We start from the raw sequence: 18,031 nt of genomic DNA on the forward strand, positions 1-18,031 counted from the left end.
TAAAATGGGGATAATGCTACCCTACGCATCATAGAATTATTGTGAACATATTAATTCATGGAATGCACTTTTAACAATGCTTAGAATTTAGCAAGCATTGAATGCGTATTAATAGCAACAATAACAGTAACACAGTATTTACTAATGAGGATCAATACAGTTTTGTAAACTTTTACCTAAACTGCTATTTAACTAGTTTAAAGTTCTTAGTATACTTTAATACCTGGTTTCCTATGACAGATAAAACTTTCATACTTACTGTACAAATTTGCCAATGAAATCTTGGCTTTAGTACTTAAGAAATCTAAAATACTATTGTTTCTAGGGACTCAGTGGGAACTTTAAAAATTATAATCAATATGCAAAAATTTCAATGACTCTTTGTTGCCTACATAAGCAGGTACAAGCTCCTTCTATAACACAAATGCCCCATTCCATGGGCCTGCTATACGTTTATGCTGTTATACTAAACTACTAAGACTATTTCACAGATCTGTGCCTTTCCCCTTTCAACTACCTACTGACCTTCTCCTAAAAACCTAGTTCAAGAGATTTTCCTTCTTGGTGAAAACCCTCTTTTAACCATGTGATCATTTCTTCCAGTTTTCTACCACAGTACGGCGAAAACCTTTATTTTTAATTTATGTTAGTTTACATATTGGTTTTCTACAAAATTAAAATCCTTAAGTGCAGAAACCATGTCTTATTGGCCTCTACAACCCTATCATTGAGTTGGGTCCCATATAAAGGGTCAATAAATGTTAAATGAATATATAAATGAACAAATGTACCCACCCCCAGATATAAATTCTAATTTGAAGCAACTACTATGGAAAACAATATGGAGGTTCCTCAAAAAATTAAAAACAGAATTATATGTGGCCCAGCAATCCCACTTCTGGATATTTATCTGAAGAAATCCAAAACACTAATTCAAAAAGATATATGCATCCCTATGTTCATTACAGCATTATTTACAGTAGCCAAGATATGGAAGCAATCTAAGTGTCCAGCAATAAGACAACTGAACAAAAAAGATGTGGTACATATATACAGTGCAATATTACTTGGTCCTAAAAAAAGAATGAAATTGTACCATTTGTGACAACATGGATGAATCTAGAGGGTATTATGCTAAGTGAAAAAAGTCAAGACAGAAAAAATAATACCACTTAGATTTCACTTCTATGTATAATCTAAAAAATAAATGAACAAACAAAACAGAAACAAACTCATAGATACAGAAATCAAACTGATGGTTGTCAGATGGGAGGGTGAGAGGTTCCCCATCCTGCAGCTTCCTCGGCACGGATGAAAGAACTGAAATGCGTTGTCTGAGGAGACAGAAGGGTGAGTATCTCTCACAGGAGACCACCAATCACTCCTTTCTCAGTCAGGGTTTTTATTGAATTTGCTATGTGCAAAAATGCACAGGGTAAGCATGCAGACTTCCACCAAATGGTTGAGGGTAAGAATAAAGGGAAGGCATAAATCAACATAAGGAGATAGGTAGCAAGACTGTGAGGCACCAGGGCATATCACAGAACTCCAGAAGCCTCTTTTTCCTTAAACGTTCTGTTTCTACATCCTACTGATGAGAATTTGGGGCTATACAGAGCAAGCAGGCTTCATCTGCTTCCCCATTCTACTTCTAAAATCCCTCTGGAGTGTGGGACTGGCAGCATGGTATGTGGGGCATGTTCTGCCAGCCGGTTGTCTTACAGGTCCATATCTCAAATCCAGGCTCCACTCAGCGGCTACAGCCTTTTATACCACACATACCAATCTCCCACAGGAGGGGACTGGGAAGCTGGGTGAAAAAGGTGAAGGCATTAAGAAGTAGTCATGGGGACGTAAAGTACAGCATAGTCAATGACATTGTAATAACTATGTGTGATGTCAGGTGGGTACGAGACTTATGGGAGAATCATTTTTTAGTTATCTAAATGTCTAACCACTATGCTATACACCTGAAACTAATATAACATTTAGTTTTAGAGAAAGGGAAGGGAGGGATGAAGAAAGGGAGAGAAACATCAATGTATGGCTGCCTCTCACATGCCCCCAACTGGGGACCTGGCCCACAACCCAGGCATGTGCCCTGACTGGGAATCAAATCAGTGACCCTTTAGTTTTCAGGCTGGTGCTCAACCCACTGAGACACACCAACCAGGGCTTTTCTTTCTTTTTAAATTAAATTTATTGGGATGACATTGGTTAATAAAATTATATAGGTTTCAAGTGTATAATTCTATATCATTTGTTTATTATATTGTATGTTTATCACCCAACATCAAATCTCCTCCCATTGCCATGTATTTGATTCCCTTTCATCCTTTCCTTCTGGTAACATTCTGTTGTCGGTGTCTATGAGTTGAAAAAATAATTATTTTAAAGTAAAGAACTTTAAGAAATGACTTATCCTACCTTTTTGAAGAAAAAGTGATTTGCCAAATGGTTCAACACCATAGGGTTGCTAGGATCAATAGTATACGCTCTGGAAAGAAGCTGGACACCGTTTTTGATGGAATCAGCCTAAAAGAAAAACAAGGACAGGGTTAAGTGAAAACTTTACTTAGACTCTTCCAGTTTTTTAAGCTCAGTACCAAAATATAGTTCTTGTTTTTGTTGACCTTCACCAGGGACAAAACATTTCAAACAGCTGAGTTAAATTATGAGAATTTAGTCTTCTTAAAATTAATTGCAGAAGCACCTCCACTGGAAACCCTGTCTAGGCAATAACACACAGGGGAAGCATGATGTGGAGCTTCCTTCTCAATACACGATAGAACGTCTCTAGAAGAAAGCCTTTTATTTTTTCCCTTTCCTTCCTCCTTATAAGGCTGATGTAATAATGAAATGCCTAGAGACGTAGCGGCTATCTCGCAGCTATTAGGTGACATACATGAGGAGGAAAGGCCATGTGTTAAGAAGGGAGGGCAGAAAGCTGTAAAACCCTGGGTTTGGTGGTATGGGGGTGCCAGATCCAAGTCCAGCTGGTTTAGCACATTTAAGTCACTGTAGTGTGTTACTTGCACTGAAAGCGCCCCAAACTGATATAAAGTATACAATTTCATATCTGAGATGCTGAAATCCAGAAACCTCTAAAAAATAAGTTTTTTTTGTTATCTTGGAGCAAGCTCACTTGGTGGCAAACTTTACCTGAATTGTGCGGCTACCCTATTATTGCGAAAAGTCATCCATTTTGCCATAGAAATTTAAGTTTGCATTTGGGCTTGTGTCCTAATAACTGGGTGTTCTATATCATGCAGTGCAAGCACCACATTGCATTTCTGTAACCTGAAATCTTGATTTCTAAAACACTCTGGCCTCAAGAGTTTCAGATAAGGGACTGTGTGCCCCACAAATCAGCCAGGATTATTTCACTCACATACCTCTTTATTGTTGAGCTCTAGAACAGCCAGTCCAACTAATGCTCCCACGCATTTGGAGTTGAGTTCCAGGGCTCTGCTGAATGCGAGACGAGCTTTCTCCAGTTTGTTAAGTTTCACAAAGCAATGGCCCATTCCTAAACGAACTTCCGCTAGAAAAATAAAATCAAACTAGAGCATTTTTAGGATTTAAATTTTTAAAAAAATGCTATCCTTAAACATCCTCCACTTATGAGTTGCAAAAGTCCCAAAATTAACCTCAGCATAGTTACATCTTGTAGTGTATCACAAACCTGATTTCACTGAAGGTTACTACTCTTGCTGTCTCCCTACCCTGACCCTTCATCATAGATACCTTTCTCACCACAGAACAAAACACCTATAACACAGGTATTTTCTTGTCTTCCAACACTTCTGGCTACACTGGATCATCAATATCCTAATTTTTGAAGAGCCGTTTTAAAATAAGAGAAAAAGCTTTTTTAAGACCTTAAATAGTGTGACTACTTGCACATACTATCATTCCCTTCACAGCTATACTTATATATATTATCCAATATCAAGGCCATGCCAAAATACAACCATTTGCCTACCTAAGGAACCTCTCCTCTGGTCATTAGATCCTACCCCTTCTCATCTATATAAGGACACTGATCAAGCAACCCTTCCTATTTTTCCTACATCATCACATTTTCCTTTTCTACTAGATCATTCTTACAAACACCCTCTCATGTTAAAAGAAAATCCTTCCTTGATTCCATTTCCCTTTCCAGTTGTCAACAAATTCCTGTTCTTCCCTTAACAGCGAAACTTGAGATCTATCTACACTTACTACCTCTAATTCCTTCCCATCCATTTTTTCTTGAATCCACCATTTCAGTAAAACTGCTTTTATCAAGGTCACTAATAATTTGTATGCTGCAAAATCCAATGATAATTCTCAATCCCTATTTTTACTTGTCTAACATCAACATTTCACACTGCCTGACACCTTCTTCTTCTAAAAACATTAAAAAAAATTTTTTTTTAATTTTTTGTCCTGAACAGTGCGAGTCAGTGGGCAAACCGAAAGGTTGCTGGTTCGATTCCCAGTCTGGGCACATGCCTGGGTGGCAAGCCATGTCCCTGGTTGGGGGCGTGCAAAAGGCAACCAATCAATGTTTCTCTTGCATGTCAATGTTTCTCTTCCTGTCTTTCTCCCTCCTTTCCCTTCTCTCTAAAAATAAATAAATATTAAAAAATTAATTTAATTCAAACAATTTTATTTTTTTCAACTACAGGTAACATTAAATATTATATTAGTTTCATGTATACAGCATAGTGGTAGACATTTATATAACTTACCAAGTGATCATCCTGACAAGTCTAGTACCCACCTGGCACTGTACACAGTTATTACATTATTATTGACTATATTCCCTATGCTATACTTTACATCCCTGTGACTACTGTCAGCTGCCAATTTGTACTCCTTAATCCCTTCACCCTATTCACATGGTGCCCCAGTCTCCCTCCCCTATGGCAACCATCAGTCTGTTTACTGTATCAACGAGTGTCTGTTTTGTTTGTTCATTTATTTTGATCTTTAGAGTCCACATATAACCAAAATCATATGGTATTTTCTTTTCTCTGTCTGACTTATTTCACTTTGCATAATACATTGTAGGCCCATCCATGCTGTTGCAAATGGTTAAGACTTCATCCTTTTTTTGTGGCCAAGTAATATTTCATTGTAGTCCCATTTATTTCTTTTGTTTCCCTTGCCAGAGGAAGCATCAGAAAAAATATTGCTAAGAGAAATTCAGAAAGTTTAATGTATTTTCTTCTAGGAGTTTCACGGTTTCAACTTTTACATTTAAGTTTTTAATCCATTTTGAGTTTATTTTTGTAAATGGTATAAGAAAGTGGTTGTTTCATTTTTTGCATGTGTCTGTTCAATTTTCCTAATACCATTTATTGAATAGACTGTCTTTACCTCATTGTATAGTCTTTCCTACTTTGTCATATATTAATTGTCCACATAGGAGTGGGTTTATTTCTGGACTCTTTATTCTATTCTACTGACCTATGTATTTGGTTTTATGACAGTACCATGTTTTGATTACTATAGCCTTGTATTTTGAGATCAGGTAGAAAGAGACCTCCAGCTTTGTTATTCTTTCTCGAGAGTGCTGTGGCTACTTGGGGTCTTTTGTGGTTCCATATAAATTTTTTATTTTAATCCTCACTTGAGAATATGTTTATTGATTTAAGTGGGGGGGGGGGGAGAGAGATGTGAGCGAGAAACATCAATCAGTTGCTTCCTGTATGCACCCCGCAACCTTTTGGTGTATGGAAAACTGACCAAGAGACCAAACCAGGGCTAAATTTTTGGGTTATTTGTTCTAGTCCTGTGAAGAACACCATTGATATTTTTATAGAAATTATACTGAACCTACAGATTGCTTTGGGTAGTATGAACATTTTCACAAGGTCAATTCTCACTATATTTGAGCACGGTAAATGCTTCCACTTATTGGTATCTTCTTCAATGTCTTACAATTTTCCGAGCATAGGTCTTTTACCTCCTTGGTTAAATTTACTCCTAGTTATTTAATTTGCTGCAGTTGTAAATGGGACTGTTTCCTTAAGTTTCTCTAATACTTCATTATTGGTGAATAAAAAGTGCAACTGATTTTTGAATATTTTTGTATCTTGATACTTTATGGAATTCATTCATCTGTTCTAATAGTTTTTTTGTGGTATCTTTAGGATTCTCTCCATATAGTATCAGGTCATCTGCAAATAATGACCATTTTACTTCTTCCTTTCCATGTGGATGCATTTTATTTCTTCATCTTGTCTGACTGTTGTGGCTAGGACTTCCAACACTGTGTTGAATAAGAGTGGTGAAAGTGGACATCCGTGTCTAGTTCCTGATCTTAAAAAAAATGCTTTTAGTTTTTCCCAATTGAGTGTGATAGCTGTGGGTTTGTTGTATATGGCCTTTATTAATAATGTTATGTTCCCTCTACTCCCACTTTGCTAATTTTTAAAAAATCATAAATGGGTGCTGGACTTGTCAAATTCATTTTCTACATCTATTGATACAATTATATCATTTTTATCCTTCATTTTATGTAGTATATCACATTAATCAATTTCAGGAATTTGAACCAACACTGCTTCCCAAGAATAAATCCCACTTGATCATGGTGTGTGATCTCTTTATCGTATTGCTGAATTTGGTTTGCTAATATTTTATTGAGGACTTTTGCATATATGTTATCAGGGATATTGGCCTACAATTTTCTTTTTTTGTAATGTCTTTGTCAGGTTTTAGAATCGGCATATTGCTGGATTCATAAAATGAGCTTAGGTGTCTTCCTCCCTCTTGAATTTTCTGGAATAGTGTGAGAAAGGTGTTAATTCTTCTTTGAATATTTGGTAAAATTCACCTGTGAACCCACCCAGTGCAGGACTATTTATTTGTTGGAGTTTTTTGATTAATGAGTCAATTTTTCTGGTTGTAATCAGTCTATGCAGATTTTGTTTCTTCTTGAATCAGCCTTGGAAGATTGTGTATTTCTTCCAGATTTTCCAACTTGTTGGTGTGTAACTATTCATAGTACTATCTAATACTACTTTGTTTTTCTGTAGTGTCAGTTGTCACTTCTCTTTTCTGATTTTATTTGGATCCTCATTTTTTCTTGATGTGTCTAATTAAAGGTTTATCAATTTAGTCTATCTGTTCAAAGAATCAACTTTTAAGTATATTTTGTTGATTATGTTGTTACAGTTATCCCAGTATCTTTCCCCTTTGCTCCTCTCTACTCAGAAATCCCCTTACCTTAAGCAATTCACCCCCCTTAGTTCACGTCCATGGGTCGTGCATATAAGTTCTTCGGCTTCACCGTTTCCTATATTATTCTTAACATCCCTGTCTATTTTGTACCAACCAATTATGCTTCTTAATTCCTGCACCATTTCCCCATTTTTCCCCCATTCCCCTCCCAGCTGATAACCCTCCAAATGATCCCCTTACCTATGATTCTATTCCCATTGTGGTTTGCTTAGTTGAATTTTGTTTTTATTTTTTAGATTCAGTTGTTAATAGTTGTGAGCTTGTCATAATTTTAATGTTCACAGCTTTGATTTTCTTTTTCTTAAGTCCCTTTAACATTTCATATAATAATGGCTTGGTGATGATGAACTCTTTTAGCTTTACTTTGGGAAGCACTTTATCTGCCCTTCCATTCTAAATGGTAGCTTTGCTGGATAGAGTAATCTTGGTTGTAGGTCCTTGATTTTCATCACATTGAATACCTCTTGCCAGTCCCTTCTTGCCTGCAGTTTCTTTTGAGAAATCAGCTGATGGTCTTATAGGCACCCCTTTGTAGGCAACACCCTCCTTTTCTCTTGCTGCTTTTAAGATTCTCTCTTTAACCTTTGGCATTTTAATTATGATGTGTCTTGGTGTGGTCCTCTTTGGGTCTAGCTTGTTTGAAATTCTGTGCTTGCTGGACTTGTATGTCTATTTCCTTTGCCAAATTTGGGACATTTTCCTTCATTATTTTTTCACATATGCTTTCAATGTCTTGCTCTTCCTCTTCTCCTTCTGGCTCCCCTATGATTTGGATGTTGGCACATTTAAATTTGTTCCATAGGTTCCTAAGCCTCTGCTCATTTTTTTCAATTCTTGTTTCCTCATTCTGTACTGGTTGACTGTTTTTTCCTTCCCTACATTCCAAATCATTGATTTGAACCCTGGTTTCCTTGCCTTCACCATTGGTTTTCTGTGGATTTTCCTTCATTTCATTTAGCATAGCCTGTGCTTCTTCCTTTCTGTGTTTGCAGTACTTAAGCATATCTGTCAAGTCTGTGAGCATCTTTATCACCAGTGTTTTGAACTCTGCATCTATTAGGATGGCTATCTCCTTGTTGCTTAGTTCTCCCACTGGAACTTTTGGGCTATACTTCTCTGCCTCCTCATCTTGACAGGCTCCTGTGTTTGTCTGCCTCGGTGTTTTAGGTAGAGCTGTTGCACCTGTTACACTGTAAGGGGCGGAGCCTTAGGTATTCATCAGTACAGGCCTACCCGTTTCACCACACTGTGGTGCTGTATGTGGGGAAGGGGTCTGAGAGGGAACAGTGTAACTTGCTCAGCACTCGCCCCTTCTCCAGGCACTTCTCCTGCTTCCTGTATGGGACTGGCACCCCTCTAGCTGTTGCCCTGGCCATTGTTCCCAGTGTGGGTGGGTCTGTGGACATTCTAGGACCATGGGGGGCTCTTTAAACAAGCGGACTCTGCTGAGAGACTGGCAGTTTCTTCTGCTGCCCCAACCTCCACTGGTTTTCACAGTCAGCAGCAATGAGGCTTTATTTTCCCCAGTGCTGGAACCGTGAGCTACACACTTCTAGTCTGGTGCTGAGTGCTCCTCAGGTGTCCCTCCCTACTTTTAAAAACGTGTGACTGTGCTTTCTGCTAGCCTGCCCCTGCTGCTGCCACCCCACTGCTTCCTCTCTGCCCATTCTCCACCCCTCCTACCTGTCTGGATGAATATTTCTTCTTTCTATCTTTGTTGGACTTTCATACAGCTCGTTTTCTGGAACTTCTAGTTGTCTGTAGTATTGAGATAGCTGTATTCCTTCTTATTTGTGGAGGGAGACACAGCGTGTTTATCTAGGCCTCCATCTTGCCTGGAAGTCCTATATGGGTCTTGTTTTCTTACCCATTCAGCTACCCTATGTCTTTTGATTGGATCATTTAATCCAGTTATATTTAAAGTGATTACTGATAGGTACATAGTTATTGCCATTTTATTATTTATATTTATGTGCCTCCCGCCCCTTCTCCTTCTTATAGAAGTTCGTTTAACAGCTTTTATAATATTGGTTTGGTAGTGATGAACTTCTTTACCTTTTTAACTGTGAAGCTCTTTGTCTCCTTAAATTTTCTTTTTAAAATTTTTTTCTTGTAATGAGAACTTATTTATTTACTTATTTACTTATAGAGAGAGCGGAATGGAAAAAGAGAGGGAAACGTCACTGTGTGGTTGCCTCTCACGCGCCCCCAACTGGGGACCTGACATGCAACCTAGTCATGTGCCCTGACTGGGAATCAAACCAGCGACACTTGGTTCACAGGCTGACACTCAATCCACTGAGCCACAGCAGCCAGGGTGTCTCCTTAAATTTTAAAGGTCATCTTTGCAGGATAGAATAGTCTTGGTTGTAGATCCTTGCTTTTCCTCACTTTAGATATTTCATGCTAATCCCTTCTAGCCTGCAAAGTTTCTGCTGAGAAATCAGCTGACAAACTTATGGGAGTTATCTTGTAGGTACCCGTCTTTCTCTTGCCACTGTTAAGATTCTCTCTCTAACCTTTGCCATTTTAGTTAAAATGTATTTTGGTATGGGCATGTTTGGGTTTATCTTGTTTGGGACTCTCTGCACTTCGGTATGTCTTTCTTTTTCATCAGGTTAGGGAAGTTTTTAGTCATTATTTCTTCAAATAGGTTCTCAATCCCTTGCTCTTTCTCTTTTCCTTTTGGTACTCCAAAGACACAAATGTTGTTATATTTGGTGTCCCAAAGGTCCCTTATATGAGCCTCATTTAAAAAAAAAATTTTTTTGCTTCATCTAATCTGATTTCTTCTGGTGTGTTCTTCATTTCTTATTGTATTCTTAATTTCTGACTGGTTCCTTTTCATAGTTTCTATGTCTTTTTTTATGCTTACTATCTCTTTGTTGAAGTTCTGAGTTCATCTACTCTTCCCCTAAGTTGCGTGGGCATCCTTATAACCATTCATTTGAACTGTATCTGGCAGATTACTTGCTTCCACTTTATTTTTCTGGAGATTTCTCCTGTTCTTTCACTTAGGGCATTTTTTTTGTCTCCCCATTAAGTTTGCCTCTTTGTGTTTGTTTCTGTGTCTCCCAATCTTCAAAGAGGGGGCCTATGTAGTGTCCTATGGGGTCCAGTGGCAGTCTCCCTGATCACCTGAGCTGGGTGTAGGAGTACCCCTTGTGTGAGTTATGTGTGCCCTCCTGTTGTAGTTGAGCCTTGATCACTGTTGGCATACCCATGGGTGGAGCTGACCCTCAGGCTGGCTGAGGATTGGCCATGCCCACAGTGCATGAGCTGCTGTTAAGGGGCTTACCGCATGTAGTGGAATTTTTCAGGATTTCCCTTTTAGTATGCCACTTGTGAAGCTAATTGGTTGGTGCTCTGTTGTAGTCTAAAGCCAGCCCAGTAGTGTGTTGTTTCTGGGATCTCTTGGGAGGGATTTGGTGCAAGTCAATATCAGATACTGCATGTGACTAGCCCTGGGCTACCTGTTAGGAGCAACTAATCAATCCAGAGGTGGTGGCTGCCTCTCCTGGGCCTTGGTGTGCACAGGAGGATCCTAGCTGCAAACGAAGGCTGGCCCCCACCAGTACTGGGCCTGGGGCAAGACAGCAAAAGGCCAAAGGCAACTGAGACCTCCTACTACTTCCAACTGCCCATTAGCACAGCCACTGAAAGAGCCTCAGACGGTAGGTGAGTATTCAGCAGGTAGGGGTGAGTGGTGTTCACCAGGTTAATACAGTTTCAAACTTGGCACCAGTGCTGGGTCTAAGGCCATTCAGCAAAGGTCTCAGAGTACAAAGAAGCCAGCCGTTGCTTGATTGGGCCTTTGTGGTGGGGTAGGTTCTCAGGGAGTCATCATGCTGCAGTTAGTAAATCAAATTAAGATCCAATCTGTGAAGGGAGGGCTCTGCACAGGAAAGCTGGTGCCTGTCAGCTATGTACGCCCTAAAGTCATACAACTTAGTTTCTCCCTGTGTGTCTCTGGCACCCTATGAACTTGACTGGCATTTCTGGAGAGTTTTTTAGGAAAGACTACAATGCAGTACCAGGATGGCTGCCTCTGACAAGAGTCCCCTGCCATGCAAGAGCTGGCCAGGATGGGGCCTCAGGGAATTGTCAGGGTGAAGCTAATATAGTTCACCAGGCTAACGCTATGTAAGGGGAGTGCTTAACCCAGAAAATACGGTGCATATGAGCCATGCGGTTAGGATTCAACATAGCAGCATTGAAGGCTGTCCCTCTAAACCTAACCTTGAAGCCATACAACTCAGTCTCTCCCTGTGTGACTATGGCACTCCCCAAGCTGCCATCCTTCCACTCAGGGTGAATGCCTATGGGAGCAAGTTTGTGCACTGTCCCTTCAAGAGGGCACCTGGGTTTCTGGAAACATTTTACATTTGATTTCAAGGATATTGTACTTACTCTCTTTTCCTTCTCTATTTCTGGCTGCTCTTTCTCAGACTCCTTTGCTGATCCCTCCTCATTCCTATAACCTCTAAATGTCAAGAGTGCCCTAAGGCTCCATCCTTAGAATTCTTTTCTAGCTGACAATTCTCACTCCTCTGGTTATTGTTTCACTGATTCGTTTCCCTGGTTAACCTTTCTAAGCAAGTTACTCCCAATGCTTTTCTTACTCCTTTTAAGCTTTATTTTTCTCCTTAGCCCTTAAAATATATATATTTTTTATTTTTTAGAAAGAGGAGGGAGGGAACAGAGAGGGAGAGAAATAATGATGTGTGAGAGAAACATCTATAGGTTGCCTATCGCATGTACCCAACTGGGGAACAGGCCAGCAACCCAGGTATGTGTCTTGATTAGGAATCAAATTGGCAACCTTTTGGTTTGTAGGCCGGCACTCAATCCACTGAGCCACACCTGGAGGGCACCAATATCTTATACACTATATATTTTACTCACTTTATATTCCTCACAGGAAATATGAGTGCAGGGACTTTTGTCTCTTTGGTTCATTGCTATATTTCCCTAAGTCTAGAATTGTGCCTGGCACATAGCTGGTACTCAATAAAATTTGCTAAAATAACAAGATTTTAGAAAGAAAAGTAGAATAGGGTGAAAAGATTATAATATGATCTACTATTTAGCTTTTGAATCAAACATAATGTTTTTAAAAGTCTCAATTCTGCCATTTCAACAATCCTACAAGTATCCTTTCACAACTACCTTTATAAGCAACTGCCAGATCCTTAATATTTTAAGTTTAAAAACGTTATTTTAGACTTAAGATTTTTCTCTTACCTGGACATCCTGGGTTAGTACGCAATGCTTTCTTATAGTAAGCAAGAGCTCCTCTGTAATCCTTCTTGTTGAATGAAATGCAAGCTTTACCTGTAACAATTTTTAAACATAAACATATACTAATTAAAGAACACAAGTCTCATATGCTCTACACTCACCTCAGTCAAATACATAAGAAATATGTAAAAATAGCGAAAGTGATTTTATATCAAAACCTGTTTTCCATAGGATATATTAATTTATGCCTATAAATAGAAGTCCTGTCTTTATATTAAATGTTGATAATAATTAGAATAGCTTAGAGTTGTCCAAACAAAGATTGTTTACTGACTCTTTAAAAGTGGATAACAAATTGTTCTTAACTGGTATAATTATATTTCTGTAATTTCAACAGAAACAATGATCTATTGCAGATAGCTAGTTACCTTTTAAGAAGGCAAAGCTCTTCTATTTTGGTGTCCAGCCCATTACTTAAGGAGCTATTACAAAAAGATATATTTCAGGTATATACTGAAAAATATAGGTCCGTAAATGGTTGCTGAAAATGACTTACCAAGAAGGGCTGGAATATTATTTGGAGACTGGTTGAGTACAAAATGAAACTGTGCATCAGCCTGATCCATTTTGTCACCTTCTAGTAAGCAGAAGCAGGCTCTTCCCAACAAATGGTTCTGAAAAAGTAATACATCATCTTAGACTTGACTTTACCAAGGACTAACTATAATTTAACACGAATGTATAACACTAAAATGAAAAGCATACAGAAAGGAGGTGCAGCATCACCAAAATTCCTATATCAACTGTAAGGTGTTTAAAATAGTAATGCAATTCTTAATAACAAACTGAGAAATTATTCTAAACTGCAACAAGCTTTCTGTGCCAGGAACAATGACAAAAAGAAAAGTTCCAACTCCTTAAAATATGCCTGAAATTCACCTGTAGATATTAGAATTAATGACTAAACACGTAGATAAGTTTTATATGCTAAATTACTTCAACAGTACAAGGACCAAAGAAATTCCAATTTTAACAAGGAATCCCTGTTCATTTTGACTATTTATATCAACCATGCTATTTTAAGAAAAATTCTTTCAAAAAATAATCTATTGTCTATCATACAAATTTTGCTTTCATGTGGTAGGTTTTCTTTCATAAATTCAAAAAATATAACTTATTTTACCTGATCATACATAATAATTTTATCAGCCATTGTATACAACAGGGTTGCCTGTGTAATAAGATCTTTCTTATTGTCCTTATTCTTTTCCTTCCGAGCCTGCTGTACATAGTAGGCCGCCAATGTATCCAAGCAAGTCATCTGGTCTTTTTCATGGTCTCTGTAGTCCAAATTGCCATCTATACGTGCTGCTTCCAACAACTTCACAAACTCTTCTGTTTTTCCTTGCTTGTAATATTCCAGCTATAAGGTAAAAGAATCAAATCAGAATTACTAAAGCATATGTCCACAGAAAAAGCTGTACACAAATCTTTATAGCAGCTTTATTTGTAGTAATCAAAAACTGGAAATACAATTGTTGATCAACAGGTGAATGAATAAACAAGCTGTGGTTTATCTGTACAATAGGTACTGCTCAACAAAAAGAAAAGAACTGTTTATACATACTACAATGTAAATAAATCTCAAAATAATTATTTTGCGTGAAAGAAGGCAAAAGGAGTACATAATATATGAGTCCATTTATATAAAACTCTAAAAAAGGCAAACTAATCTTTAGCAACAAAAAGTAGCTCAGGGGTTGCCTGGGCACTATTGGGGGTAGGGGAGAGTTCAGAGGAAAGTTTTAGGGGCGATGGATATATTCATTACCTTGACTGTGATAATGATTTCACAAGAGTTTACATATGCTAAAACTTCTCAAATAGTACTCAAGAAATATGTGGTTTATTATAGGTTAATTATATCCAATTAGGCTGTTAAAAAATTATAATCATTACAAATGCTTCCAACTTCTTACCTAGTAACACTTGATTTCCAATCACATCAGAGACCAAAAGAGAAAGCAATAATGAGAGATATAAAGAACTCCAAAGAGAAAACAGGTTCTATGACTTTGGGCTTATTGAATAATTTTTTGGGGGCTGGTAACTTGTTAATAATAAAAGGAATATCAATCATTCATTAACCACCTACTATGGGCCACATACTATGCTAGGAGCTTCATATACCTTATATCTAATCTATACAACCATCCTTAAGGTGAAAACTAACCCCCATATTTCAAATGAGGAAACAAGCTCAGAAGGTAGATTATTTGTGTAAGGTCACATGGCTAATTAGCAGCCATGTTGGAATTTGAACAAAGGATTCTCTAATCTCAAAGCCTACATGCTTTTCTATGTAACAATCTACAGCCAATAACGCTTCACCAATTTATTTTATCACAGGTGCCATGCTAATCCTCTAATACTCTGATGTTTGTGTAAGTACTGTTAAAGGAAACACTTGCACTAAAAAGAAAAAAAATATATATATATCAAAATTACTTTCTGGTTTTTAAAAATGTGTGGCAAACATTAATGACTTTTTCTGTATAGATGAGGAAAAATTAGCACCTCAAGTCAGAAAGGCACTGTTTGTCACTGAAAGTACTTCCCTGTAAATCCACATCTAAGAAACTCTGAAAGTTAGGCATGAGCACTGGATTATCTGGGCTTGTGCCCAATTCCAGACCTACTTCTCTGATCCTTCTAGACAATATTAGGAGCCTGCTATGTATTTTTACATAAAAGTGACCTGTGGCACAGTTGCTTAAGAATAAGTCTACTATGATAATAATTTACTATAATGTTCCCATAAAAAGAAAACATTATTATATAGCCGGTGCTGGGGAAGTTGGAGTGTGGTAGAATTTTAGGCTCTCTAAGGTGATTTTCCCCCAAAATCTCTAGTAGCATTTATGTTAGAGAAGGGACCAAACAGGATAAATAACTTAGGCCCAAGATAAACTTCATCCACAAGGGCTTTTGTAAGCCTGAAACCTAATCACCTGCTAATATATTTTATGGGAAATGTTTTATTATTATGGGAAACAATGGTTTAAGTAGTAATGTTTACATCCTGATAGTTTGTCTTTTCTCAGTTTATCCTTAAACATTAAGCCAGTTTTCACTAAGTAATCAATCACTAAGTAATCAAATACTTAATAGAGTACTATTTAACTTAAACAAATTTTGCCTTTACCAACAACATACACTAATTTACCAGTGGAGTAGCACATCATTTAGGAGACTGACCTTTTTGTTCTATAAATGGTAATAAAATTAACTTCCATACACAGTATAATTAACTTATTTATTGTGTACCTAAACTGGCTATAACTGTACCTGAAAACAGAAACCACGCAGTTCTCCCAGTCAACATATAAAAACTATTGGTTGCATGAATACTAACCGCCAAAGCAATCCATATGTGCAGTTGTGTGTGTTCCTGTTTCAAAATACTGATAACTTCATCTCCTTCTGGTAACTGATCAAAGTCAAGTTCAATGACCTGAAACAAAAATGCAGGTTTTTAAATTTTTTTCTTTTTAAATTCACATTTCTTTGCTGCTTTTCTTGAATATACATCAACATGGATGTATGTAGGGCTTGCGTTCACTTTCAGAAAGGCTGAGCAAGTATGCATATTAAGTTTAAGGAGCACATGATAAGTAGATTATATGGTAATATTAGAAGAAAATGCACACAGAAGCAAACAAATCCTGTTAGTTGTCATCAAATCACCAGAACTATCGAATACCTACAAACACTTTGCTTACTCAAAAATAACAAAACAAAACCCTGCTTAACATATAATGCGGGCACAGTGCAGATAAGCATCCCAGAGGCTCTGTCTGATGCCACAGGTCTGACATTCCTAGAGGCAACACAAAGTTGAATGCCACTGTACATATTAATCTTGAAGGCAGCCTTTGTATGTGGCAGACACTCCTGAATATGAGTACAAAACTACTAGGAAGAAAATATTCAGAATTAGATAATGGTGATGGTTACACAACTTGGTGATTATTACTAAAAAAAACAAACAAAAAAAAACCCACTAGATTTTACGGTAGGTGCATTATATCTCAGCCAACCAATCGAACAAAAATAAGAGTATGAGATATCCTATAACAGAACATCAATGCTGAAAGCTTTACTTCGACAAGCCACGGGCCACCATGAATGAGGTGTCGGGAAGGGGAAAGAGATTAATTTTATCAGAACACAGACCGGCTATATCTTGAGGTCTCTATTTCGCTGGTGGAGCCTGTGTGACGAACACAGTGCACCAGGACAGACTCGAGTTTCTAAGGGATAAAGGGCGACATCCCATATATTCCCAGGGAAAGATACAGTACTTGGTGTGAACGGCAGAGCGACCACGACGACATCAGCGCCCACGTCTGTGAACTGAGGCGCTTTACATTTTATTGAGCACTCTCACACCCCTGTGTCCGTGAATTAGCAAACGTGCAAGAGTACTGTCGAATGAACAGGTTGGAGGAACTTTCGAGAACTCTTTCTCGTGCGGCCCCCTGGGCTGCAGGAACACAACCTACTCAACCTGGGAGGACGCAGGGGCTGGGGAAGGAGATAAATAGAGCTTCGGCCTGGGATTTCGACCTCGGCTCCTGGGGGAGTACATGCTCTCGCTTCGGAAACGAAGCCGAGATAAAGTGGGAAGAGGGGATCGTGCCAGTTCACCGCCCTAACCCTCCCCCATACTGGACACTTACCTCGTCAGTGTCCCGGAGGGGAATCTCGATGGAGCCCCGCGACATGATGAGATCAAAAGGCAAGCGGGCCTCTCGCCCCGCCGCTCCGCAGCTGATCTCCTGGCTTCTGGCTGGCCCAGAGGTTAGAAGAGGTTCGGGGTCCCGGAGCACTGATTACCTCTCCACCGCGCCTCCAGAGTTCCGGTTTTTCCTTTCCGTCAACCGCTTAAATGACCAGCAGCAGACAGCATCCGGCCACTTCCGTCAGCCCCGCCCCCTGCCCCGGGAAGCACTCTTCCGGAGGGCCTATCAGACAGCAGACTCAAAAGCTTTCTTTAACCTGCCTGCCCCTCTCCTGGCCCGCAGGTTTGGAATCTGAACCCCTCCCTGCCGCAGGCCAGACTTAACCCTTGGAATGCGGAGCAGCCTCCCATGCCTCAGGAATGAGACATAGGTTCGGGCCTGGCCCGACGTGTGACCTCGGGCCAGCGCTCTATCAGTCCTCTCCTCAGAGCCCTGGACTGGCCTCAGTGGACTGGGCGAGGCAAATCTTATTTTCTTCTTCAGATTGCTGCGAATATTTCAATAATTTATTCCCAACCCAATTTTTGGTTCCTCAGTTAGCAGCTATTCTGAGCGAATCATACTTGTGCTACGATAGTGATCAGTTTAAATATAAATGTTACATAAATTCTGCAACCATTGTGGTAGTTCATGTACTTTTTGTGGGAATTTTGTGTGTGTGATTCTTTGAAGCATATGAGAATCTGCTAGATTTTTGATAAATTTTTTGAAGAATTTTATTAAACCTGTAATCAATGTTTTGAGTAAGG

General features: G+C 38.7%; 1 protein-coding gene across 1 annotated transcript in view; it reads right to left on the reverse strand.

The window, feature by feature from the left end:
- CTR9 (CTR9 component of Paf1/RNA polymerase II complex) overlaps positions 1-17,438 on the reverse strand; it is a 31,199-nt gene extending 13,761 nt beyond the window's left edge. The window contains exons 1-7 of the mRNA XM_090264046.1: positions 17,220-17,438; positions 15,893-15,991; positions 13,661-13,900; positions 13,034-13,151; positions 12,481-12,570; positions 3,396-3,544; positions 2,428-2,535 (exon numbers count right to left, since the gene is read on the reverse strand). Coding sequence (XP_090120172.1) covers positions 2,428-2,535; positions 3,396-3,544; positions 12,481-12,570; positions 13,034-13,151; positions 13,661-13,900; positions 15,893-15,991; positions 17,220-17,264 — 849 coding nt within the window. The 5' untranslated portion in view covers positions 17,265-17,438. The remainder of the gene's footprint in view (positions 1-2,427; positions 2,536-3,395; positions 3,545-12,480; positions 12,571-13,033; positions 13,152-13,660; positions 13,901-15,892; positions 15,992-17,219) is intronic.
- Positions 17,439-18,031: the final 593 nt, after the last annotated feature.

The sequence above is a fragment of the Furipterus horrens genome, unplaced genomic scaffold (genome assembly GCF_987537825.1).
Source record: "Furipterus horrens unplaced genomic scaffold, mFurHor1.1.pri manual_scaffold_2, whole genome shotgun sequence".
Classification (NCBI taxonomy): domain Eukaryota; kingdom Metazoa; phylum Chordata; class Mammalia; order Chiroptera; family Furipteridae; genus Furipterus; species Furipterus horrens.